This window comes from Coccinella septempunctata, chromosome 1, assembly GCF_907165205.1.
Source record: "Coccinella septempunctata chromosome 1, icCocSept1.1, whole genome shotgun sequence".
In the NCBI taxonomy this organism is placed as follows: domain Eukaryota; kingdom Metazoa; phylum Arthropoda; class Insecta; order Coleoptera; family Coccinellidae; genus Coccinella; species Coccinella septempunctata.
This window is the reverse complement of record NC_058189.1, coordinates 30,840,976-30,867,950: the sequence shown is the minus strand read 5'-3', so window position 1 is coordinate 30,867,950 and position 26,975 is coordinate 30,840,976. Positions and strand designations below refer to the sequence as shown.

The window sequence follows — 26,975 nt, the reverse complement described above, 5'->3', positions numbered from 1 at the left end:
AATTGCTTTTTGTTTTATCAACTCCATCTTCATCTAAATAAGATGAATCTAATTTATAGTCATCAAGATATCTTGGTTGCCGTATTTCATTTCGATTCCTCAGGCTCCTATGCTCATTTACCCTTCTTCATAATTTTCTTCTCGAATGTTAAATGAGAAAATGGACGGGAACTCGGGAACAATTGTAAGTTGAATGACACAATTGAAGAGAATTTTTGTAAATTGGATGAGAAAATGGCCAGATTAAGAAAAATTGTAACGATGTGGTTACATTATAGATACATTCGATGAGAAACTGAAAACCATAAATGAAAAATTTGAAAAAGTTGACGTGAGATTCTATATTGTGAGTGTAAAATTTGAATTATGGCTTCATCATCCTACAGCACTCTGAAAACGAAAAATAAAAACGAAGGTTGTAGAATTAGGATCAAAAAAAGTTTGATGCTCCTGCGCTGTCAAACAATTGGAACGATAACGATAAAGCAACGGCATTAATAATAGCTCTACGAGGAGAGGCCCTCAACATTCTGCCAACGATCATGGAGAGTCAACAAGCCTGTTACAAAGTTCTAACTACGAAACTTCAGAGGAGATATGGCGATGCTCATCTACAACAAGTTTACTATGCACAGATAAAGAATTGAGTACAGAAAACAGGGGAAAATCTCAAGGAGTTTGAAGCCTATGTGAAGAGATAAATAAGGCTGGCTATCAATCTGCTCCAGATAGCATCTTTCAACAGTTATCAATCCAGACATTTATGAATGAGATCAAGGATAGTGAAATAAAACAAGCTCTGAGACTAGCACGCCCTAGAACCCTAGATGATGCCTTAGCCCAGGCTATCTAAATTGAGGCAGTGAAGCAAGTGTCGCATAGAGGACACCTTCGTGTGAGCCGAGTCCATGACACAGACCGGTCTATTGGGGAAATTTCCAGAGAAGAAATCCTCAGAATATCGCAAGCTAGGAAAAAGGATGCTGTGTGCTGGAACTTCAACAAAAATGAGCATTTCGAGCAAACCTGCCCAGAATTGGAAAAACAGCCAAAGCAGGGGAACTGAAGAAAAGAGGCATAAATCGGCAGAAGCTAAAAATACCCCCGAAGTGATAATCCGAGGAATCATGTCTGAGGATTTATCAAGCATAGTTATCCCCAGAAAGACAAATGGCCGTAATGATAAAATACTGGTAGACAATGGCTCGACCAAAACCATTGTGCATCCAGAAATTGCTGTAGGATTCGCCCATTTAGGATGAAACTTCGAACTGCGTCTGGACAATAAATAACGACCTATGGATAGATCGTTTCCACTACTGAATTAGAAAACAAAACAGTCACGAAGTTCTTGAAGCTGGAATCATGGAAGAAGTTGTTCTGGAATTGGACCTTGTTCAGAAGCTTGGATGTCAATTGGATATGAAGAGTGATGTACTTCGGCTAGGAATTCAAGAGATTACATTCAATGATGTGGAGGACAAGATATATCGGATTCGATTGACCGAGGACATTACGTTGCCAGGGCGAACTGGAGGCATATTGACTGGTAGATGTGACGATGTAACGACGAATGGCTGCGTGAGAAGAATTGGTCCCTGTGATGATACAACCTTAGCTTAGGGGCTATACATGGGAATATCTTGTTAAGGGTAAGAGACAGTATTTCCATCCGATTGCTTAATGTAAAGGCGCGTATACATCTGAGCAAAATAGCCGAATGAGCGCGCCGCAACGAATGAGCGTTTATGCGGACAATTTTTCTTTCCGACGCACGAACAGCATGAGCATGTGTTCGGAGCCGCTCCAACCGATGTGTCAATTCAATACTCACGAACTGGAAACTTAGAAAAAAGGAATCATTCTATGTATTCTATGTTCTAAGGATGGAAAACTTGGGTTTTGCTAGTGCCTCTTTCATAATTCTGTACGAGTTGCTAAAGAAGAAGGGACGACGGCGTACTAGATGGTCTTCACAATTATATCTACAAAGAAGTCGAGACCGTAAACTCAACAGCACTTTTTTATTGTACGACATTCAAAGTGAGGGCGACAAAATTGGGCAGTTTTCATGCTATTTTATTAAATTCAAACACGTTTCTTGCGAGAAATCGATATTCAAATGTGCGCGTTCGGTTCGAGGCAAAGATGTCAACTAAACCGCACAAATTTTCTTTGATGGACCGACAAATTGTGGATCGGCTCCGCGCAACATGAGCGCGTTCGGTGCGGTGTGTTTTGTCCGTCCACATCTGAATGCTCATTCGGCGCGATGTGCTCATTCGGCTGTTTTGCTCAGATGTGTACGCGGCTTAAGAAGACCTTGTCCCGAGAATTGCGGCGATTGTTCCCGTCTGGAAGGGAAGATAAATTGAAGGCGGACCACCGTAACCGAAGACGACTTGCTACCTCGAGAAATTCAAAGAGCACAAAAGGAAGACAACGACTTGAGAGTATTCCAAGTGGAGGACCTACTTGGGAAGAAGTATCCAGACTGAGCCAGAATATAAAGTCTTATTGGACTTTGGCGGAAGATTGTGGAATGTGTTTTTCAAGGATATGAAAGAGAAGTGATACTGCATGAAAAAATAATAAGGATAACAGGCAGCAGAGGAAGAAACTTTAACTCAGAAGCACTTATGATAAAAAAGCATGATTAAATGACATACGCAAAGATGGTCTCCAGTCTAAAAAAAAATCTAAAAGGAGATGAGCAAATAACAAAAGATATAGAGAACATAACTGCCTCCCTGTTTAGGCACGATATTTCTTCATTTTCGATATAGAGAACGTGCGGGAAACAAGGGAGGGACACTTACTCGTGGAAGTGAAGAAGGGTAGTACAAACATCATAAATCTCCTCGAGAAAATTAAGACTTGCTCAGGAGCAAAGAAAGCCGTCAATCTATACGGAATAGATATAGATATAAAAGAGGAGGAAATTGTGGGTGAAATAAAGAGAATACTTGGGAAACCGAACGAACAGTAAATAGAGGTGAAAGCCCTCAGACACATGAGGGGCGGTAGACAGGCAGCCAACATTATAGAATCCCCACACGATATGGGGAAGTTAATTCAACTTCGGAATATCAAGCTGGGTTTTTCTAATGCAACGGTAAAAGAAAAAGATGACAACATAAGGTGCAATAGATGCTGAGAAGAGGGACATTTTGCAAGAGAATGCGGAGGAGAGGATAGAACTAGAAAGTGTAGAAATTGTACTAAGGAAGGACATACTGTAAGGGAATGCATAGAAAAACCATATTGCCTAGACTCTAACAGGACAGGGCACCGAACAGCCAGCGGTTTCTGCAAGGGAAGGTTCAAAGAAGCAGGAAACGATGAAAAAAACACGCGGACAAGAAAACCACCAACTCCCCCGCCGAGTCCCACGGCGGAACAGGTGGAAAAAAAAGCAATTCTAAAGGCTTTAAAATGGCCCCCGCCCTGAAAATATACCAACTAAATCTAGGTAGATCAAGGGCAGCACATGATATGGCGTGGAAGGAAGCCCAGAGGAGAAAGGTGGACATTATGATGATCGTCGAGCCGAACAAGAAAATAAGTGGCCATAAAGGCTGGAATAGTGGACAAAAATGAAGATGTGGCGATAGCGATATGCAACAAGAACTTAGAAGTAGAGGAGGTGAACAAAAAGAACGGGTACGTCCATATCATGCTGTACAACACTCATATACTGGCGACATACATATCCCCAAATGTGCCAATAAGATGTGCAAAGTGTTCGAAGAGGCATCTCGATACTCAAACTCCACAATTATAGTAGGCGACATTAACGCGAAGTCGTTGATATGGGGATCCCCTCGCACAGACAAACGTGGGGAGTATGTGGAAGGTTGGTTATCCCAGCTGACATGAGTGGCCATAAACGACGGAAAACACACTTTTGAACGAGGAAACTCATAAAGAGTAATATATTATGGCAATAAATATTAATAAGTGGAAGATAGTACATGAAAATCCGTTCATGCACCATGGCCAAATATCCTACGAGATAGGAATAATCAAAAAAAAAAAATAAAAAGAAGAGAACCAAAGATTCTATTCTTGGGGGTATAAAAATACATCTCACACCTGAAAGAGATGAGGGACGAAGGTAGCAGGAACATATATGATGGTATCTAAAAAGCCTTTAAAGAGTCTACTGAGGAGGAAGGGAGGAAAAACAGTGAAAAAACTACCTGAAACTTAGAAGAAAATACACACAGACGGGAATCCACTTAGAGGATAAACAAAAGAAGAGCATCAAAGAAGAATAGCTGGAAGGATATATTAACGGGACTCGAAGAAGACATTTGGGGTCAAGGGTACCGCATAGTGACTGGGCACTTTATGAAAGGACGCACACAACATAAGATCCCTGCTCCAAAGAGAAAGCAGATTCTGCGAGACTTATTCCCACATGAGACAAAAAGCCCTGAATGGACGGCAAGGGAGGCTCATATTCCAGAACCTTTTACCGCCTCTGAGTTAGAAACAGCAGTCGCTAGCATGAAGCATGGAAAGGCTCCAGGACCCGATGGGCTCACGGTCGAAGCCCTGAAAATCGCCTGCAAAGTTATCCCAAACAAAATCCTGACCATGTATAATGAGCTGTTGAACAATCAAAACTTCCCGGAGATGTGGATAACGGCAAACGTGGTATTACTACCAAAAGAAGGCAAAGACCACAGTCTGTCGTCCAGCTACAGACCAATCTGTCTCCTGAATACCATGGGGAAGCTCCATGAAAGATTAATAGTCAATAGAATAGAGGAGGAAATGATGGTGAAGAAGATCTTATCGCCAAACCAACGTGGCTTCAGGAGACAGAGATCGACAGTAACGGCCATTATGCAGGTCGAAGAAAACATAAAGGCAGGAACTGCAAAGGGGTGCTTAGCAGTTACGATAGACATAAAAAACGCCTTTAATACCGCATAATGAGAGTAAATAGTCGAAAGTTTGACTGAGGGGGGTATAAGTCCGTACTTGATAAATGGCGCCAAAGATTTCCTAAAGAATAGAACCATCAGATCGGGGTATGTGGCACATGAATGCACGATGGGCGTCACCTAGGGATCGATAAAAGGGCCAATCCTGTGGAACGCCATGTACGAAGGAGTCCTCAGAATACCACACGATAGGGAGGTCTTAGCAGTCGCTTATGCAGATGACCTTTTCTTCCTAGTAGAGGGCAAAGAAAAGGAAGAGGTGATAAAAAAAAACAGAAAGGACAATTCAGGGAGCTGCGGCGTGGATGAAGGGGAAGGGCTTGCAGATAGCACCGCATAAAACGGAGATAGCCGTAATGAGAGGTCCTGAAGCATAGGGCCGCTGGGAGTGACGGTGGAGGGAACTAGAATAGACGCAAGATCAAGTTTGAAATATCTGGGGGCCATATTAGCAAAAAACTTGAATTTCTCTTCCCACTTAGACTATGTAATCGAGAAAGCATTAGGTAAATGCTCGAGATCACAGAGAATAATGCCAAACGTGAAAGGACCAAGCTATGGAAAGAGAAGCCAACTGAGTTGAATGGTGCACAGCGTTATTCTCTATGCTGCGCCAATATGGAGGGGAGTCATGAAAACCCAGAAGCAACTCGACAAGTTAATAAAAATTCAGAGGGTGGCTTCAGCATACAGGACTGTTTCGGCAGAGGCGGCACAGGTGGTCGCTGGCTTCCCACGAGTTGACCTCATGGTGGCGGAGAGGTGCTACTTGTTCAAGGTGGGAGGCCGTCTGCCAGGAAATAGGAAGGCTGCTAGGGAAAGAACACAGGAAAGGCCATTTGGACAAAAAGACTGATCCCCCAGATAAAAAATGGATAAACTGCAAACATAGAACCACTAATTACTGGTTCACACAGTTCCTTACAGGGCGCGGATCCTACGGAAGCTTTACATTGAAGAAAAATAAGACGACGAGCGATCTATGCCGTCGATGTAATCAACAAGACACCCCGGAGCATGCCTGTATGAGTGCATTAGGTGGAGGGAGGAGAGAAGACGGATGGTTGAGGATACGGGAGAACTACCAGAAGTGGAAGAGATCATCCCGCGTATGATCTCGGATAGGGCATACTGGGAAGGAATGTTCTCTTTCATTACATGTATAATGAAAAAAAAGGAGGTGAAGGATAGGGAAGAGGAAGAGAGGAGGAATCAAGAGAAGGATCAGACCGGGTTACGCAACTGAAGCGCGAGCTACAGCTCATTACCAGGGAGAAGGCATTAGCTTCCCGCATCCCTCAGGGCCGAAAAAAAAAGGGCTATTGAAGGTGGGTTCACCGATGGAGATCTGGTGTGGTTACATAATCCACAACAAAGGAAAAATTTATCACCGAAGCTGCAGAGACAGTGGAACGGACCGTATGAAGTTACCAAGAGGATTACTGATGAAGTTTACAGGATCAGGAAGCTCCCCAGAGGAAGACCGAAGGCCGTCCATTTCAACCGATTAGCCCCGTACGCGCAAGACGAAGAAGAAGTACGTCTGGTGGAAGTTCTGATGCAAAGTAGCAGCGATTACCAGGAGTGAAACACTCGTTGCACGGTTCGGCGTCACATAGGAAGTACATCAAGACCTTTTTACATTCCCTGACTAATACTCTCTTGTCCATTGTGTAGCGAACGAACTTCGTAGTGACAGAGGAATAGCAAGAGTATTCAGAAACAAATTTGGACGTCAGAAAGAACTATTGCGACAGCAGCCAAAAAGAAGAAAAGCTTTGAAATTGAAGGATGAAGGTAGGTTACTTCATTTATTACCTAGTCACCAAGCAGCATTTGAATCAGAATTCAACCTATCACAGTATCTATGGATAGTACTGCGTAGCTTGAATTAAGACCTTCAATGCTTTGGAGTTAGAAAATTAGCTGTTCATAAGCTCGGTTGTGGACTGGGCCAGCTGAATTGGCGGGTTGTGCGAAGCATGCTGGAGGTGGTATTTCGAAAGACTGTTATACGGATCTAAGTATGCAATTTTAACCTGAAACAAACCAAGAAGCCAAGCAAAACTGTGGAGTGCTTCTTCTATCAGAAAGGCTACAGTAGAAATGGCGATGATTGCAGGTTTTGCCATGGTCATCGGAGAAATTCACGAAATAGGTCCTTGGGCAGAATGCGTTTGAGGATGGGACAGGGTTAACGGTCTGGCCCTGGTGGCCACTTCTTTTTGGAAAGTATGGGAAACCGCGAGAATTTTTTCCAGCACCTATATAACCCCTTCGGAGGGGCAGGACAGGACATTAATCGATGTTTAGAATATTTTCCATAATCGTTCTCAAACTTCGAGTAAACTCCTTCGTCAATTCTCTCTTTATCTGGCTCTGACTGATCTGTCTAGCCTGTTTGATTCCTAGATATTTGTACATGTATTATTCCTTAAATGCTTCGATTTCTGCACCGTTGATTTTGATATCTTCGGAAAATTCTTCTATACCATTTTTAGCATCAGTTTTTAGTAGATGCAAACAGTTCCGTTCATATTTTATTATACACCTTGGTAAATACTCTTAAATCCCCTCAATTCTTGTCGGACAATTATTTTTGCGTATGTTTTTTTCTACATTTTCTCAGAGAACAAATGTGGTATAGTTACATCCAATTGAGTCACAAGCAAGATGTTGAAAATTGTCATGTATTATTTATAATTTTTTCACCGGATGCCCAGACTAACGAGGTATATCGTGAAATTTGAGTTGAGTCATGTTCATGTCCAAGACTTAACGTGCATGTCAAACGTCAACTCAAATCTAATTGATTTATGCCTTAGCAGTGTTTTAAGTCGATTTCACAAAAATAGTACCTACATATTTGGTTCGTTGAAATCCTACTGAAATTCATTATTTCATCTATTTGATTATTTGATTTCATTCAAGATGAAAAATAAATTTTCTTGAAGCATAACAACATAAGTACTTTGAAGATGAAATCGATGAGACAATCTTTTTCATATACCTATTCAACAATGATCCTGTTGAGGATTCTGCAGAGTTTAATGGGCTCCAATATTGGGCCTATACAGCAGGAATAATAAAATTGTGGATTCTAATGACTTATATTTGTATAGGTACGTGGGAAATAAAAAAAACAGGGATTTTAATTATCTCAATGAAATTACTGGTCCCTGCGTTGTTTAAGCAAAGTCAGACCAGGACCTGGATTTTCAATTTCACCGAATCGCATTCGACTTTGGTAGATGATAGCGCCTCCAATTTGAATTATTTTTTAAAGAAAGGATTGTTGTGCAGTTTTCTCACCTCTTGGAGCTTTGTTCAAAACAATCATCCTGCTATGTCTCAGACTGTTTTTTGTTGGCGTGTGTTTGTCCCCTAGTTTCGAATTTGCTATGTTTTGTGGAACTGTCGTTACTAATCCATGTGTAAGTGTAGGAGAGCCTTCATTCTTCAAATGTTGATATCCAAACTCATGAAAGTCTTCTGTTATATATTTATCTTCATTTTCGCTTTTTTCATTCGCGTTACCACCCTGTCCTGCTTCCCAGTCGTTGTTGTTTTGAATCATTTCTTTTTTCTGTGGACAAACGACAATATATCAATAAATTATCAACTCTTATTTCAGAGCCAAACAATCATAAACCTAGCAGTACTCAAGATGATATTAATGAATTCGTTGAATGACAGAGAAAAAAATAGCAAATATGTCTTGAAATATTTAAGATACGAAGATATCGAAAACAATTTTCAGACTGCAGACTGGAACAATACATTCTGAAGATTTTTTGAGGAAAATAAATTTAATAGACGTTTCGAAATGAGTCGAAGGAGGTAAGCATTCTCGATAAACTGAAGAATACTTTTACTTTCCGAAATATAGCTAGTATTAAAAAAGGGTAAAATGAGTGAGTCGTTACAATCGCTTGAAGTAAATTGAGAATTTCTGTAATCAGGAATTCTAAAGTAAATTTGAAATGAAGGCAGTTCATTTCAAATTTACGAATAGAATAGATTTCTCCAAATAAAATGAATTAGAAGTCTGGCAAAGTCAGTAAATAGATACATGCTAATTAGGTAATCACTTTGTACTCAATTGAAGCTTTTATTCATGAACACTTTTTCTTGCATGTGAAATCAAGATTCTCCGTAAAAAAAAATCTGTTTGTTTTTCTTTGAAAAATATGAATTTTACAGAGTTGGCTTCGAGCAGCTATTTTTTCCTAATGTACAAATTACCAGTGTGCTTTTCGTTAATTTACCGTTTCATATGCTATAATAGTTATTTATACAACGAGTGATGAGTTGAATGAATGAGCTCGGAGGGCGAGTAGGTTTATTTCTTCGAATGAATAAACATTTATAACTCACGTGTTATATACAAAACTTTATTCCATTTTTATTAGGATTCAATGCTGACTTCCCAGAGAATTGAATGGTGTGTAAGGGGAAAGGATGCGTTTTATAGACTCTCCCCTCAAATGCTAACCTCACCTGCTCTCGGTACACCCTGTTCTTACAAACGAGGCTCTGGTGACCGAACATGAGCGGTATATAACTCTGTTTCTCACAATTACCTGGCCGAAACATTGGCTTGAGTAGGAAATTGCAGTCTGCGTTGCTTAAGTTACGTCTAAAGCCCGTTTGCAACAGCCGAGAATTCTCTGGAGAATTCTCTACTCTTTCTCGCAAGAAAACGGCAGAGATTATTTAGTACGCAACTCAACAGAGAATTCTACCGAAAGTGCGTATGTAACGGAACATAATTCACGGCGCATGAAATCTCGAGTAAATTTCCTAGAGAATTCTTGGCTGTTGCAAACGGGCTTAAAGCCCGTTTGTAACAGCCGAGAATCCTCCACCAAATTTTGGTAAGAAAACGGCAGAGATTATTTTGTATGCCACTGAACAGAGAATTCTGCCGAAATTGCATATGTAACGGTAAAGACTTCACGGCGCATGAAATCTCGAGTAAATTTTCTAGAGAATTCTCGGCTGTTGCAAACGGGCTTTAGACCACAATATAATCTAGTCGAAATCGCAACCAAAGTTGCATTGACAGCGTTACCAGTGCAGCTTTTAAACACCTTCTAACGCAGCTCCTACAAAAAGATAGATCAGTCGAACAGGACAAAATTTGTATCTGGAGGTATGTTGACAAAGTTTTCAGGACGCGCGTTTTTACTGTCGAAATTCTTCATTTGATATAGTAACTGTAACATACCTCGTTAGTGCACCAGATTTATTCTCTAAATATGGCTAGGGGATTGTTTTATCGATTGAAATTTAGTCTGGGAGGATTCTGCATTTCCTGAAAATTTTCACTCCCAATTTCAGGAACAAAATCAATTAAAAAAATTGAAATTCTTGCACTAATTTGTCAGGAGCAAATCAAATAGCAAAAATTGTTGCCTGACAATGAACTGAAAAAAAAACTTTTTATTCGACAATTAATGCCAAATGAAAAGCAATAATTCAGAAGATTTTCTGAAATTGATTTCCGTCTGATGAAAGAGTCTGATATAGACTCCGAAACGTTATGAAGGGTCCAGCAATAGTGCGTTAGGCTTCCATACCAGACGTTTTAGAAATTAAGTTGAAAAGCATTTCCTTTGAACTTTCAATTCTGCATCTCAGGAAACTATTTTATAATATACAGGGTGTTCCCAAATAGAATTATGCAAAATGAGTGATTTTTAAATGGAACAGCCCTTATAATTTTGCATATTTTCAATGTTCTTCAATACCTCTACTATGATGCAAAATATTAGGGATATTTTCCAACGTTACGGATCTTATTCAGAAAAAAACTGCAAAATTTCGACGAAACAGGAGTTCGGTAAAAGCCCTCTACCGATTTCCAGAAGCGATAGAAGCATGAACTCGATCAGGATTTCTTTTAATTTGCCTGGTCATCGTTACTAAATGATCAACCTCTCTTATACAGGGTGTCTGTTATCAATGTCCAAATATGAAGAATTTCAAATTGTTTCTTCTCGATTTTTTTAAATGTAACACCCTGTATTTTTTTTCATGATGATGTACACAGTCTGAAACCTTACATTTTTTCAGAAGTATCCTTAGGATTATTTTCACTCCAGTGTCCAGCAGACATAAAAAATGACAATTCAACCAAAAATTTCAGGAATAATGAACATAATAACAAACGGATATTTTAAATGAGTCACACAATGAAACCAAACTGAATGACCAATTTTTGAAAAACTTTAAAGCTCTTCCAAAATCATAATCCTTGAAGATCAACATGAAAATGATAATGTTTGTCCGAATAAGTAACACATACATAGGTATTATAGGTAACTTCTAACGATTACAGAGTTTTATCGGCATTTGAAAAAATTATTATTCATGAAATGGATTAACACAATTTTTCTTTGTTTTTTTCAACGCCATTTTGTTTTATATCCAATAAACCAATAAAATTTTCCGTTCTGATCTCATTTTTCGTGTCTGTTGGACACAGGAGTGAAAATAATCCTAAGGTTACTTCTGAAAAAATTTAACGTTTTTAACTGTGTACACCATAATGGAAAAAAATACAGGCTGTTACATTTGAAAAAATCGGAAGAAAACAATTTGAAATTCTTCATATTTGGACACTCTGTATAAGAGAGGTTGATCATTTAGGAACGATGACTAGGCAAATTCTTGAGTTAAAAGAAATCCTGATCAAATTCATGTTTCTATAGCTTCTGGAAATCGGTTAAGGGCTTTTACCGAACCACTGTTTCGTCTAAAATTTTGCAGTTTTTTCTGAATAAGATCCGTACCGTTGGAAAAATATCCCTAATATTTTGCATCACGGTAGAGGTATCGAAGAGCATTGAACATATGCAAAAATATAAAGGGTGTTCCATTAAAAAAATCACTCATTTGATGAATAATTTTATTTGAGAACATCCTGTATGTATAATTTCCTGAGATGCAGAATTGAAAGTACAAAGGGAATGCCTCTCAACTAAATTCCTAAAACGTCTGGTTTGCCAGCTATGGAAGCCTAACGCACTATTGCAGGACCCTGTATAATTATAATTTCAAAGTTCTTTTTTCAATTCATTGTCAGGCAACAATTTTTCTTCTTGATTTGCTCCTGACAAATGAGTGCAAGAATTTAAGCAGGAGTAAATCGTTTATTTCAATTTTTTTATTGATTTTGTTCCAGAGATTGGGAATAGGTCCTAAAAAGTTTCAGGAAATGAATTATGTTTTCACATATTTAAAGTTCTGATAGTTGATACATTTCTTTACGATTGGATCAGAGAAAATTTACGGGAGGATTTAAAATTTCAGAACCAAATTATTCGTTATATAACTTTTCTGTTGTTCTGCATGTGTTTGGGCAAGTTGGAAGTTAGCGAAGTACATATGGTACCATAGATTAAATGAACAGGGAATAAATGGACCACTCCAAAAACAAACTTCAGCGTCATCTGTTTTTACGGTACATGTACTAACTTTTGACGAAACCAAATAAAGGGGGAATCTGTAACGCTCATTTTTAATTTTCTTGTAATGATCAAGGCAGAATATACTTAAAAATTTCTGAGTGAAAGTCACAGAAAGATTCGAATAAATTGCTCATTGAGAAATTGCAGTGAGATAACGAATCATACGAATCTTTATCTGGATTTTTCTCTGATCCGAAAAATCGAAAAAAAAAACAGTTCATAATTGAAAAATTTATTGCATTGTTCTTCAAACACGAATTCATTTTATAATTGAAATCAGCTTTTAAATTCTGATTACAAAACTTAGTCATTACACAAAAACATTTCTCATAAACTACCATAATTCCTAATCACAAAAACAATTTAATATTTATACATAATATACGCATACCCTATTGAATAGCAGCAATACATTATTGAATATCAAACAATAAAGCATATGTATGACATGGAAAAGTTTCAGTAGAGGTTGATGTAATGAGGTACCACACAATTCGGCGTATGATAGAAGAGCTCAGAGAAGAAACCTCAATGAGAAAACCCTGGCTCCTCGAGAGTATTGTAGGGCGATGTTCAATTGTACTTTGGAGAAGTAGCGAACATCCTATGAAATTGTTTAATAAAGGTTTTAGGGTCTTTTGAATTCAATATAATATCGCATAATTACCTTCTTCCATCACGATTTTTGCACCCAACAACACAGCACGACTTCACTCTTGCAGACATTTCGCTTCGCCTATTGAATAATTTATTAGTAAATTATGTCAATTCGTAGATTGATAGATAACACGGGTCAACACCAAATTTGACTTTGACTGCAAAGCATAAAATTTCGATAGTTCAGATCCTAACTAGACGAAAAAAAATATATGGCACGAAAAAGTTTGCTTCTGTGTTTAGGAGACTGATTCAACGATAGCATTTACAATAAAAACAAGCAACATGTGGAGCCCATGGTTTGTCTTGATTCCAAACAGGAAAGTCAAAATATGCTTCATAGGCTTCAGAGAGAACGTGAGATGTCTTTAATTCGTATTTCACGTCACGAATTATAATAAATTGACCACATATAAAACAAAATGCATCAGCATCGTATTTACATTTTCTTGACGATATTTGAAGTTTGTCTGGGCTAGTAAACAACACCTGATCATTGTTTATGACTCGAGTGCCCTCTAGCGGCACCTTGTAAACGTAAATACCCCACTCTCATCGGACGTTCTTTTTGAATTATTAAACATTATTAAAAAAATGACGAACGACTATTAATACTATAACTATCACAAAAGCAAACTTTATACCAAAAAAAGTTATTAGAAAATTTTCCGGTTAATTATGCACAAAAACGAAAAGAATTTCGTTTTTGTGCATAATTAACCGGAAAATCCTAATATAAACGTTAGGACAAAGAACAAAAATTTTTTTGTAGAGTCGTGTAATCAAGAATACATTCACGAGTGATAACGATCGAAAGCTCAAAATGCAGTGACACCTAACGATTAAATTAAAATAGATCCTTATACGACCCTAGACCGTTTGTTAGCTGAATTATCGCAAAGCAATGGAAAAAATTTATCGATTCGACCATGTGGTTTCGTTTAGGATATTGGCACGTTCGATATTTACGTAGTAATGAAAATGGAAACTTAGGATTGCCGAATTTCTTCATTATTGATAAGTAACTTACAGGATTTTAAAAAATGGCTCATTTCGATACCAACTGACAGAAGAGACTTAGAACACAAGTGTGAAAAAAAAAGAATATTACTTCAAAATCTCACCTATAAAATTCGTCTAAACTATTCACGATTTTTTTCACAATAGGCATCACAATATTCTTGTTCTAACATTCCAACAATCGTAGTAAAATTGGAATGAAATGGGGAAACATCATAGCACTTCTTCAACATAACATAAACACTTTCAAGAAACTGTCTCAAATTTCAAAATTTTTTTTCACCCTACATTGCACGATACAACAATTATTATTCTCTCAAGTGATCTGCCCGATGAACTTGGTACTGAACCATTCATGATCCAGCCATATGTTTATGTTTTGTTTCGTTTTTCCGAAGCCGGACTTACCTTCCACAGTCCCGTACTCGAAATTCAATGAAATTTTGACGAATTTCTTGTGATATCTCAGCCATCTTGGATATTTTTTGTGAAACGTCTTATTTCGATGAGTTCTACCTTCTGTCAAAAAAAAAAGTCTCACCTTTGAAAACACCCTGTATATCTGATATTTCTTTCTTTTTCGTTACATAACTAATTAATACATAATATATTGATTCCCAACTGAATCACTTGAAAAGAATCTATATATGTTCGGGATGGAATTAATAATAAAGTTTTATGCACTTGTTATTGTTCCTAAAATCACGCTCCTCAAGAAGAAAAGGAACGGTTCCGACTGGGACTCTCAAGCCTCTTTTTGAGTAGACTGTCAGTTGCCAATACTGTCTGACACTAGACTTCCGGCTCAAACCTCGATGAGTCACCACGATTTAAAGTGTCCAGAGTAGCAACTACACGTTCAGTGCACTCGGTCAATCAATACCTCAATCCAGGTGGAAAAACAAAGTCCAACATTTCCGGTTACAACCCCAGCAATCCTCAACCCAAAGCTAATGTTCCCAATTTACTAAGGTGATTTTTAGTTAAGTGCGTAGTAAACCTTTTTTTGATTCGTTTATTTTCTCCAAGGTGGCCTGTTTTGGATTACTAAAATTCATTGGCGTATGTCCAGCGCCTCTACTATAGTTAATATACTACTCATAATTTTTGACGCGGTAATTCGAGTAAATGATATGTTCTTGATGATCACTATGATCATCTCTGTAAAATAGCGATGAGATCCTTCTCTTGAGGGCACAATCGATTGAATCTGAAGTTTTTAAAACGATTCTGGTGAATCCCATCGACCTAAAAATTTTCAACGTTACTTAATACAAATGAATAGTACGAGTTATGAAGAATTCAATCAGTATTTAGCATAGAGCTATTGCAGTTTAAAACGTTGCACTTCTACATTTACGATCACGAGGAATTTTTTCCTCAGTTTGAGTTTAATGGGATAGGAAAATAACGATGTGATTGCAAACTGTCGATGCTACTCTCTGTCCATGAACTAATTGTAGCATGTCCAAAAGATCTTTTTTTCTTTTGTGATTGGAATTAATTCCAATCACAAACATTCCAATCCGATCAATAACAGGAATTAATTCCTGTTATAAAAGTAGTGAAAATTCGGTGTCAGTGATGCCCAAAATTGTGATAAATACTGGTGCATTTTTCCGAGATTGTGAAATACTGTGTGATTTTTGGGCATACAGACTAACAGGTTCGTCATGCGTTATTTTGAACCAAGCAAATTCGGTAACATCTTTTTGCTCCATCTCAGAAACCACGAATGCTTGCAGTACAATGCTTTATTTACTCGTGCTTCAGCTATAATATCCTTCCAGTCAGTAGGAACCATGGGCGTCTGTGATTTTTCGGAACGTTCAATTACTGCGGAATCTCTATCACATGGCATGAAACAATGACCAGAAACGAGAAATTTTTGTTCGATTTCACGAGTGGAGGACATCAAAAATTTGGCGATAAAAATGTTTCTATGCAAAAAATATAGGTTCACATTCGAAGTATTGAAGACAACTATAAATATCGGTTAGTCTTCGTCACTGTCTTCATTAACAACAGCATCAACTTTTTCATTTACAAAGAGACAAAACAATATTATTCAGCAGGTTTTACTCTTTTTGCCAAATATAGAACTTGTAGTTTGATAATATTTGGTGTTGTGTTTACGTATTGCAGTGTTATTGTTCCGTCTTCATTTATTCATTATTCTTACTCAGCTAAGTAAGAAACAGCTTGAGACATTTGATATGATCCCGTGAAAAAAATCTTCAATTCTTGTTCCGTTAATTCAGGAAAATTTGTCAAATCATTTGAAGAGATCGTACTGAACGGAAATTTTTGTCTCGCCCAACGATTTATTTTTACCTCCAACGCCAACGTATTGCCATAATCTTTTTTCGATTTCATTGCAGCCACAACTCTTTCAGAAAGATCAACATCAGAATCCAGTCTTGCTCCAAATTCGTTATGTAAAAATCGAGAAACTCCAGAAAAAGAAAGGTGCTTTAGGAAGCAACTTATTATCTAGTTTTTGATGGATTCATGATTATTGTATCAATAAAATAAAAGAGTTTGGTATTATATTGAATTTTTATTATTAAATGAATTATGTATTCTCAGTTGAAGAATAGTTTTCTACATAATTTGTTCGCATCATAAGTGTTTCTATGCATGAAACATAGTATTTTGAAAAAAATGTTCCCCCAATTCAAAAAAACTGAAAAATTCATTGAGGTTAGATAACTACGAACGACATTTTCTGACAAAGTTTCGTGGTGGACACTTTTAAGTACCATAAAAAAAATATATATTATTATTTTATATCTGCTCCCAAAAATAAGATTTTCATCCAAGAGTCATAATGAAATGTCTTCCTCATCACTCTTACTACTGAAATCGATAAAAAAATCACCATCAACCATTTTTGAATTTTAGTCGAAAAAAAAAATTTTATAGAAAAAACAATGTTTTTCGAAAAATTCGGGAACCGTTGGAGATAAACAGCTGAAAATCGGGGTGAATTATTTTTGTTTAATGTCAAATCGATCCCCTGTGTTCAAATGGAAAAAGTCGCAGGGGCAGATTTTCCATATAAACCCGGCTATACCCTTTGGGTCCAAATCTTGCCGTAATAAGTGGTGAAATTGGTCGACTAGGACAGAAAAATCAAAAAAAATCGATTCGCTTCTCCATGAAGAAAATAATGAACATTTTACCACTGATAGAATATAATCATTGATAATTCAAGAATGTCATTTTTTTATGACCTAACTAAAAATTAGGTATACCATGAAAGTAAAAAAAAATGTTGGCGTCAATGGAAAAGTTATTATTCTTTCGAACCATAATTTAACATTATTTGGGCTACGCAATAAAGTAAGTACTGTCTGTTAACAGATATCCCATTTATTTCACATTGATGATCTATTTTCTACTAAAAAAAAAAACAATTCACGGTCACCTCTCACGGTCATAGTTCAGTCGATGCATTGCCACGATTATCTAAGGCATTTTTATGACGTCCCTTGGGTTAATAACATCTATCCAGACTTTGATATAATAATGAGTAAACGATGAAATTAACAGTTAGGTACTTTTTACAATAGGAAATTACATACATCTCTGATGGAGCTAGCGAACTCAATAAGGAATATGGATGAAGGATACGAAATTGTCATGAGAAACTTACTTTTTTGCGCGCTTGCTCTTAGGAACGAGATCGTTATCATTATGTGCAGGTGACTGTAATGTTCGTTTGATTAATATCGAAAACGTTATAATTTGTTTTGCCTACTCTAAATGAAAATGAAGCATATCAACCCTGAAAATATGTTTCTCATGATGGACGTTAGAGTATATCAAAATTGAGATTCAAGATGAAAAATGGTTTTCAATAATAACGGGTGTTTCAAATTACGCGGTTTTAAAAAAAAATAAATAAAACACATAATTTGCAATCGTTTTCAAAAACTTGTTATTTGTAATTGAAGTATCAGTTATGACATTTATGTAAGAAAAATGATATCTGCCAAATGGCCTCCTTGTGGTCAATTGACATCAGCGTTTCTGGAGATTATTCGTCCAGGAAATTATTGTTTCAATAAATCAATTATGTCATTTGCGAAGTGAGGTGTAGCGCCATCCTGTTGACACCAAATATCCTCTTTATCAATATTACATAATTAATTCAGGCCACAAAAATTCGGTCACAGAAATCTCCCTCGAAATTTTTTAATAACTCGACCAAACAGTGCTTCCAGATGGACGATTATGTAAACTATTATATACTAGAATTCACGTAATTTTCTACGAACACTTTTCACAGAACGCTGATTTTCATGAAATAATTTAACAATTTGAATGCGTTGTTGTATCGTGTACGAAGCTATTTTATAAATGTCATACGTCATACTTTTTAATTGTCAAAATACCTGGACGAATTCGGTGCGCCATCTATATTTTATTTATTCTTAAAAAAAACGCGCAATTTGAAAAACCCTTTATATTCTGTTATATGTATTGTCCTATTGTTTTTTTTCTGGTTGAAGAAAAACTGCTGTCTCACATGCATTAAACGCTTCGCTCGCTCGTGCAGCTAATAGCCGCGGACTGCTACAACTTTTTTCTGCCTTTGTAACACAATATACAAATTCTAGTATCAAGGGAACGGAACTGTAATATTGATAGTATATTTTGATATATCTATTTCCATCTACATCTTTTCTGATACGCCAAAAACAGTTGTGTGTCACGAATTCAGAAAACGTTTCAGCACCTTCAGCTCATTTTCTGCCGATATAAAACAATATACTGGAGAAGCATTCGATCTCCCAGTTGTTTTCTATGAATAGGTGTATACCTACTACAGAACTAATGGAGTTCCTCAAGAATATCTATCGATTCAAATTCCGGTCAAATTAATTCATAATTCATTTTAAATGTCTTGAAATAGAATTGGAAATTAAGTTACACATTTTTCAATAGTAAGAGTTTTGCACTACTAAAAGTTAGTGTTAAGCCATCACAAAATCATCAGTTGGGTGGAGCTATACTGAGTAAAGAAACGAGAAGATGTTCTGGTTCTTCGGCAATTTGAAGTTGCAGCAAAAAAGCCGATAACAAAAACAATAACTAATGTTCAAAAAATTCAGGAAGTAGCGAAGGCCAAACCTGCAGAACAGGAAAAGAAGAAGGAGACTCCAAAACCGGTTCAGAAGAAAGTAGAACAGAAGAAGCCTCCAATGAAACAGGCTGTGAACAGTCAACAGAAGAAGAAAAAGATACCTGAATCAGCCGATGACTTAGATATCTTCACGGAAAAAAATTTTAACAAGATAATGTTGAAAATTGAGAGGGGAATGGAGAAGAAACTCCAAGCATTCTTCAGTAAACTGAATTAATGGACCTTACGGATATAAGGAAGAAATTCCTGAAGATAATCTCGTGGAAAATAAACAGGATTAACACTCGGAAAGCCGAGATAGAAGAAAAAATATCAGAGAGACAACCTGATATTATAGACCTATAGGAAACAAGAAGAAACCGGAACAGACGACTGAATTTCATGAATTATGAAACGTATAGATGCGACAGAATTACAAACACCGGAGGAGGAGTAGCAATATTGGTGAGAACAGATTTGAAACACTACTTCAAATGTAGATCCGACGAAACACAAGGAAAAACAGAAAAAGTGACGATTTTTGTCAAATTAAATCGTCAAAGAGTCGAAATTACCTCGGCATACAAGCCACAAAACATTTTATTGGAAGATGATATAAACAACATGTTGGAAGGAACAAACCCGAAAATCTGCATCGGAGATTTCAACTGTGAATCCCCATTATGGAACAGCAGAATAGAGACAGAAATGGCAAAAAACTCAAGGATTTTGCCGAAAATCAAAATGCCATATTGATTGGACTTGAGTTACCGACATATCTTGCTTTTGGTATAGGAATGCCAGATGAAATAAATATCGCGATATTGAAAAATATAACTCAAGAATTCTCGATTGAAACTTTGGATGATAGAACCTCAAACCACAATCCCGAGGAACTGACAATTGGAGAAGAACCAAGAGCAAAACTGATGGAAATAAGAGAATATACCAATTGGACTAAATACAGCCAATTAATACAATCGGAAATAACAGAAATCCCAACAATAAGCACTCCAGAGGATCTGGAATGTGCGGTTGATAATTAGGAAAAGATTATATTGAAAGCTTACGAAAACAGCACGAGAAGAGTGAAGAGACCAGAACCAAGTCATCCGCATGGCGATAGGCCTAAAGAAGTAAAAGATATTATACGAGAAAATCGAAGACTCAGAAGAATATATCGGATGAATAAAAATGATCTGAATAAAAGGAACCTTAACCGCCATAGCCTGAAAAATGCCCTGAGAGATCTAAGAACAAGCAGATTGAACGAAAGGGTTCAAGAACTGAATACAATTTATCATTGTGCATGGAGAATGCAAAAAAGCCTACAAGGAGAAAAGACTAAAATTCCACCCCTACACAGTGAAAGGGGAATGGCGTATACCAATACTGATAAGGCAGATGCATTGGCGGACTTGATCGAACGAGAATCAAGAATAAATTACAGGATCGACGATGATAATGAAAATTTAGAAGAACTGGTCGAAGAAATGGATGAATCACCAGCGGTTGTGAAATAGACAAACCAACATCGCCAAATGAAGACAGGGAAATAATTACAAGTTTGATGACGAGGAAAGCTCCCGGAAGCGATGAAATAACGAATGTTATGTTAAAGAAATTACCTAGAAAAAGGTAGATATAGCTGTTCTAACAAATATCGCGAATGGAATTATGAGGACAGGACAATACCCGGAAAAATAGAAAACAGTGGAAGTCATAGCGTTCAATAAACCATTCAAAGAGAAGAAGTTTCCACAAAACTACAGACAGAAAAGTCTACTGTCGGCCTCAGGAAGAGTAGTAGAAAGAATATAGCCACGAGGCTAAATGAGTAAATCGAAAATTTGAAGCTAATACCACCCGAACAGTTCGGATTCAGAAGAGAGCATTCAACAGAGCAACAATTATTAAGGCTCACAGAACACATTACAGAGGGATTCCAAAATAAACATGCTACAGGTCTTGTTTTACTAGACGTCGCCAGAGCATTCGACAGAGTATGACATGAAGGATTAATATATAAAATGAGATGTGCTGGATATTCGATCAAAATATGCAAGTTGATCAGGAATTATCTCAAAAATAGAAGATTTAACGTGGAAGTGGAAGGAGACTGCTCCACATCAAGAGATATAGAGGCTGGAGTTCCCCAAGGGTCAGTACTTGGGCCACTTCTGTACACCATATACATTCACGATATTCCGAAGAATCCAAGAACCATGCTGACGATACAGGCATAGCAACTCGACACCGCAAGTAAGAGAACGAGTTCTACAAGAAACGATTGACGAAACAAATGACTAGTGCATAAAGTGGAAAATCAAGCTCAATGAATAAAAGAGCCAAGCAAAATTACTTCAGAAGAGAAGATTGCGACCCACAACGAATCTAGAAGTTGGTGGCCAAGAAATCTATTGGAAAAATGAAGCCAAATATTTAGGAATAACGCTTGACAAAGGACTTACTTGGAAAAGTCATATCAAAGAAGCAATCGATAAAACGAAAGCAGCGATGAATAGACTCTACCCTCTGATAGGAAGAAGAAGCCACATGTCGAAAGGGACAAAATTGAAGATTATTAAAGCCGTTTCTAAGCCCCAACTGACTTATGGATCAGATGCCTGGGGTTTCGCGGCAACGAGCCATATCAAAAGAATTCAGGCCACAGAAAACAAACTGCTACGATGTGCAATAGATGCACCCTGGTTTGTCAGGAATAAAGAGAGATATGCGAAACTATTACCGAATTTATGGAGAGGAATTCTGAAAAATTATTCGAAACAGCGAAAAATCGTTCGAATCAAAAACTAAGGAGACTAGGGCCACTACGACCCGGAGGAAGACAGAGGAAGAATGCGAATATGCAAGAAGAAAGTGAGAGATCAATTGAAGAGATTTCAAAATGAAAACGAAAACTTATTTAAATTATTCTATGAAAAACTTTCCAAATAGAGGATACACAGCACCATAGTAAGAGAAGAAATGAACCGAAACCAACGGTTTATAGGCAAATGGAGAAGCAGATTTTGGTATAACTGGGTCTCGAACTCAGGAGAGTGAAAAACTCCACACTTCCCGTCTTTCTCAAAATTTCCCCGTACTAAATCAAAAAAATTTTATTCAATTTCTAGTTTACTCATGGATTTTAATCAATAATCTACTATATTGATTCAATTTTGGAATTTGAGTTTGAGATGAAGATCCTCCGTACGAGAACAAAAAAGTGATATCAAGGTAGAATAATGAAGGTGGTAGGTAATTTTATTTCCAAATAAGACAAATATAACATAACGGAATGATCTGATTCTATTTCAAGGCTGAAATAAACATTTTTTAAAATAATAGTGACACACTGTAGATAGTAATTACTGAAGTTTGAATAATGAATAATAATAATGTTTGATAATCAAAATTCATTTGAAGCAAACACTTACAGGTTAAATCTTTGACTTATACATATATTTTAACAAAATATTCTCGAAGTCAAAAAAAACACTTTTTTCCTTCACCATTTCTTTCGATTCAGCCTAGATAAAAATATATAGCTATTTTAAGTTATTTTCAATCTACGCCACCCCTAGAAAATCGGCTAGAAACATCGGCAAAAATTCTGTAGAGGATTTAATAGTAATAAAGTTCATTCAGATCAAGTTTCTGCTATCAATTACGCTGTTAGCTTCAACCTCCTGCCTCGCAGAACGATTTTTCTTATTTTACTCACTTTTCCAAGATGGCGACGTTTAAATCCTTCCTTGAGGAGTACTCTTTATAACACACAAAATCCCGTAAAAGATTATCTCGAACAAAAAAGAAGACAGAGACAACATTAAAAAAAAAAAGTTAGTCAGGTTTATATAAGATGCCTATTACCAAAAAGCTTCAACGACATATATGCGAAAATTACTGACAGATGCTCCTATTTTACTCATTGGTATAGATATAGGTATATAAAGTATCAAATTTGATAGTTTATTATACTTACTGACTCTTGATATATGTATGTATAATTTGTCATTTTTATAATTTTATATTTCTGTATTTTTATAGCCGTTTTCGTTTATTTTCGACTTCGATTAAATAGAAATGCCCACAACATCAGATCAATGATGATCATAAGATAGAAGATAACAACACCTGTCCTTTGAGAAAGATGTGTCTATTTTTGTCGACAGCAGTTGAATTGATGATTGTACTCTCAAATTACCTATTTTCTTCATTTGAAGACTATGAACCTCAGGTTTGCTTCAAATGAATTGTTATTATCTGCATTATTATCCAACTGTACATCATTCACTTTTATTTCAGCAGTCGGTTGGCCGTGGAAATTTGACACATTTCACTCTGTATAGTACGAAAATGTGGGGTTATGAAGCTTGTCAAAACATTTTTGGGTTTTAAATCAACGCTATGTTGCCCGTTCTACGTGAAAGTTTCTGTTATTACTTATTTTATCACAATGTCGAATCTCTTCGGAAAATATGTGACGAACATAATTGAAGTTTATACAAACTGATTGAAGTCATACCGAATCCAGTTATTTGAATGGAACATACAAGAGATCAGTATAATATCATAATATGCACTAGCTTGAGGAAAGTTGAAGTGTTCGTTATCTTCTTTGGCTTGCATCATTTGTAGATTTCAAAAATATTAACTCGAAGATGAAATGCATATGATGCAGTGGTTGGGAATGGGTATCTTCCGAAGAAATTAACAGATAATTATAAGAATGTTAAATTCTTCAACAAAAATCATCTTGCATCAATATAAGTAAAATGAATTGAAGGAAGTTTCAAGTTAAGATGAACTTCACCTTTGAACAAAAATTTCACATGAATAAACAAGTAACAGGGCAACTTGCGCGTATTTGTGGCTATTCATCTTAATACATTGATTTAATAATAATAATTATAGGTATTTATAAGTACCTTAAGACATTTACATTGTATAGGACAAGTCAAATGAAAAATAGAAAAATCCATTTTAGGGAACTTATTCTCCGATGACATTTATCGAAAATCCTGTAGTAAACTTTTCGAGTTTGAGTTAATTCACTCAAACGTAGAATTTTCAAATAACACCACTTTTTTGGGTCTACCAATAGAAGGAAATTCATTGTCATCATCTTCATTCACAATCTTTCTGATTGTGGAAATATCCAGCTGAAATATATGTCGTTTAGATTCCGATGAAACATTATATAAATTCTCTTACATTGAATATGTTCGCTACCGTCTGACGTATTGTGGATTTTAGAATATCAGAGTATAACTATTTGAATGAGCGGACCTGAATTCTAAATAGCACTTCCTGGGACTCTGTCTCTTTTTTCAATCACTTTCGGCATTTTCGTAATAAAAATTGATATTAGTTGTGGCAACGGCGTTATGACATTAACGACATTTCATGAGTGCCAACCTAACTTCGTTCTAGTCACAAAAACTTGAGAAACTTATTTCATGGCCAACCGACTGCTAAAATAAATTTGAATGAAGTATATATAACGTGGTTAGTATTCAATACAATGCTACCATTATATGAAAAATATTTAAATTCAGCGTTGGAAAAGGGGAAAATTGTTACGTAACATCGGCATTTTTGTAACAACGATGACACGAACTTTGAATAATTGTAGAAAATAGTTTTAATTTTACCTGAAATTATATCCTGATGAGGCGAAACATAATTATCATCACTTCGAAAACGGAAACTGACATAGGCTGGACACCGAAATAGAAGCATGTATTTGAATGTATTGAAAATTGAATCGGGCATAATATTTAGACTAACACTTCCGTGTTTCATTTGAATATGCATGTGGTAATTAATGCATATGTTCACATAAACAAAAGGGAGAATTTTTAGCGTTCGCTCTTATCTATTCATATAATTTTTCAGTTAAATAATAAGAAAACATTTTGTTATTCAAGCTCCATTAAATATTTCAACACGGAAGAAAATAAACTATAATTTAAAATGGGCGTCTATGATAAAGTCGGTTGAGGAAATCGAATTCCAGTATAGAAAATAGGTTGATGTTAAAATGTTACGAATATCACGAAAAGTACTCTAATCGTCGATTCATTACGAAATATTTATTATCTCGGTTGAAGAAGAAGTCAAATTATTATGCTTCTGCAATTCGATTACCCATACCTACATTTCCATACAGAGGAATACAGGGTCTTTCACGAAGAACCTCACCCATATTTATACGGGAAACTACTGAACGTATTTTCATGAAATTCAGCACTTATAAGTATTTCACGATGCTGATGAAATCTAAAATATTTTCAAGGCATGAGCACCTCCGGTTTTTCCGGAAATGACGTCGACTTCCGTTTTTCAAATTAGAACACCATTTTTGTATTGCAGAAATAGATTCCTTAGAAAATTTCAAGTTATTTTGATGTAACATTTTTCAGTTTTGGTTGGAAAATTCTCTCTGAGCGGAAAAATTCGAAAAAAAAATCGAAAATAGAGCTCCGCTGAAACAAGAATAACTTCGAGGTTTTTGGATGGAAAATTTTCATTTTTGGGATTTTTTAAGATGTAAGATTGATGTATCCACTTTAAAAATCGAAATCGCGATTCATGATACAGGGGGTGAAAAAATCGCTTTCAAAGTAAGAGATGACAAAATCGTGAAAAATTAATTTTTTCAAATAAGAACACCATTTTTTTATGGCAGATATTGAATCTTCGTTAAAAAATAATGTGAGTGTATGCATCACACTCTTGCCCTAAAGTGGATATTTTCTGAGTTATTCACAAAAAACTGTTTTTCGTCTTGAATTTTCAGCTATTTCTTTTCCCTTCACGCCAAAAAGATGAAATTTTGAATCCCAAAAATGAAAATTTTCCATCCAAAAACCTCGAAGTTATTCTTGTTTCAGCGGAGCTCTATTTTCGATTTTTTTTTCGAATTTTCTCGCTCAGAGAGAATTTTCCAACCAAAACTGAAAAATGTTACATCAAAATAACTTGAAATTTTCTAAGGAATCTATTTCTGCAATAAAAAAATGGTGTTCTAATTTGAAAAACGGAAGTTGACGTCATTTCCGGAAAAACCGGAGGTGCTCATGCCTTGAAAATATTTTAGATTTCATCAGCATCGTGAAATATTTATAAGTGCTGAATTTCATGAAAATACGTTCAGTAGTTTCCCGTATAAATATGGGTGAGGTTCTTCGTGAAAGACCCTGTATATATGGGAAGGTGACAAATACCCACCAATACTATCTTCCAAACTATACCAGATAGAAATTCCGTTTGTTGACAAAAAAGTTTCTGCGAGTTCTCAAATCTGCTATTGCTCTAGATTAATAATGAAAAATCGTAAATATACAATATTCTGAAATTGCTTAGGTATATCATTTTCTTTTTACGGAGAATTTCCATAAAATTTTGAAATATTTTCATTTAATGAAATTATATCATTTTCATTGAAATGGGCCCCCTAAGACTTTCAACTTTTTTTCTTGAAGCAGCTATGAAAAAATTCAATAATTTTCTCATTGAAAAATGAATGAAAACATTCGACATAGCTTTTTCGAATTCGAATCGAGAAACGGAATTTTGACGCTATTTTTGAAAATGGCCAGGATTTTTTACTAGTTCAAATTGACTTCAACCCTGAATGAGGAATATTCTTCAGGAAACCTTGATGTTATTTGTTCACACGTCGGTTTTGTACCAGATATGAAGGTATCCAGATGATCCAGTATATCA

The 26,975-nt window shown here is 36.3% G+C and overlaps 1 protein-coding gene across 3 annotated transcripts in view; it reads right to left on the bottom strand.

The window, feature by feature from the left end:
- LOC123310102 overlaps positions 1-26,975 on the bottom strand; it is a 103,301-nt gene that overhangs the window by 47,992 nt on the left and 28,334 nt on the right. For all 3 annotated transcript variants that reach the window (XM_044893503.1, XM_044893496.1, XM_044893487.1), the window contains exon 2: positions 8,268-8,541. In XM_044893503.1, the coding sequence (XP_044749438.1) occupies positions 8,268-8,532 (265 nt within the window). In that variant the 5' untranslated portion in view covers positions 8,533-8,541. The remainder of the gene's footprint in view (positions 1-8,267; positions 8,542-26,975) is intronic.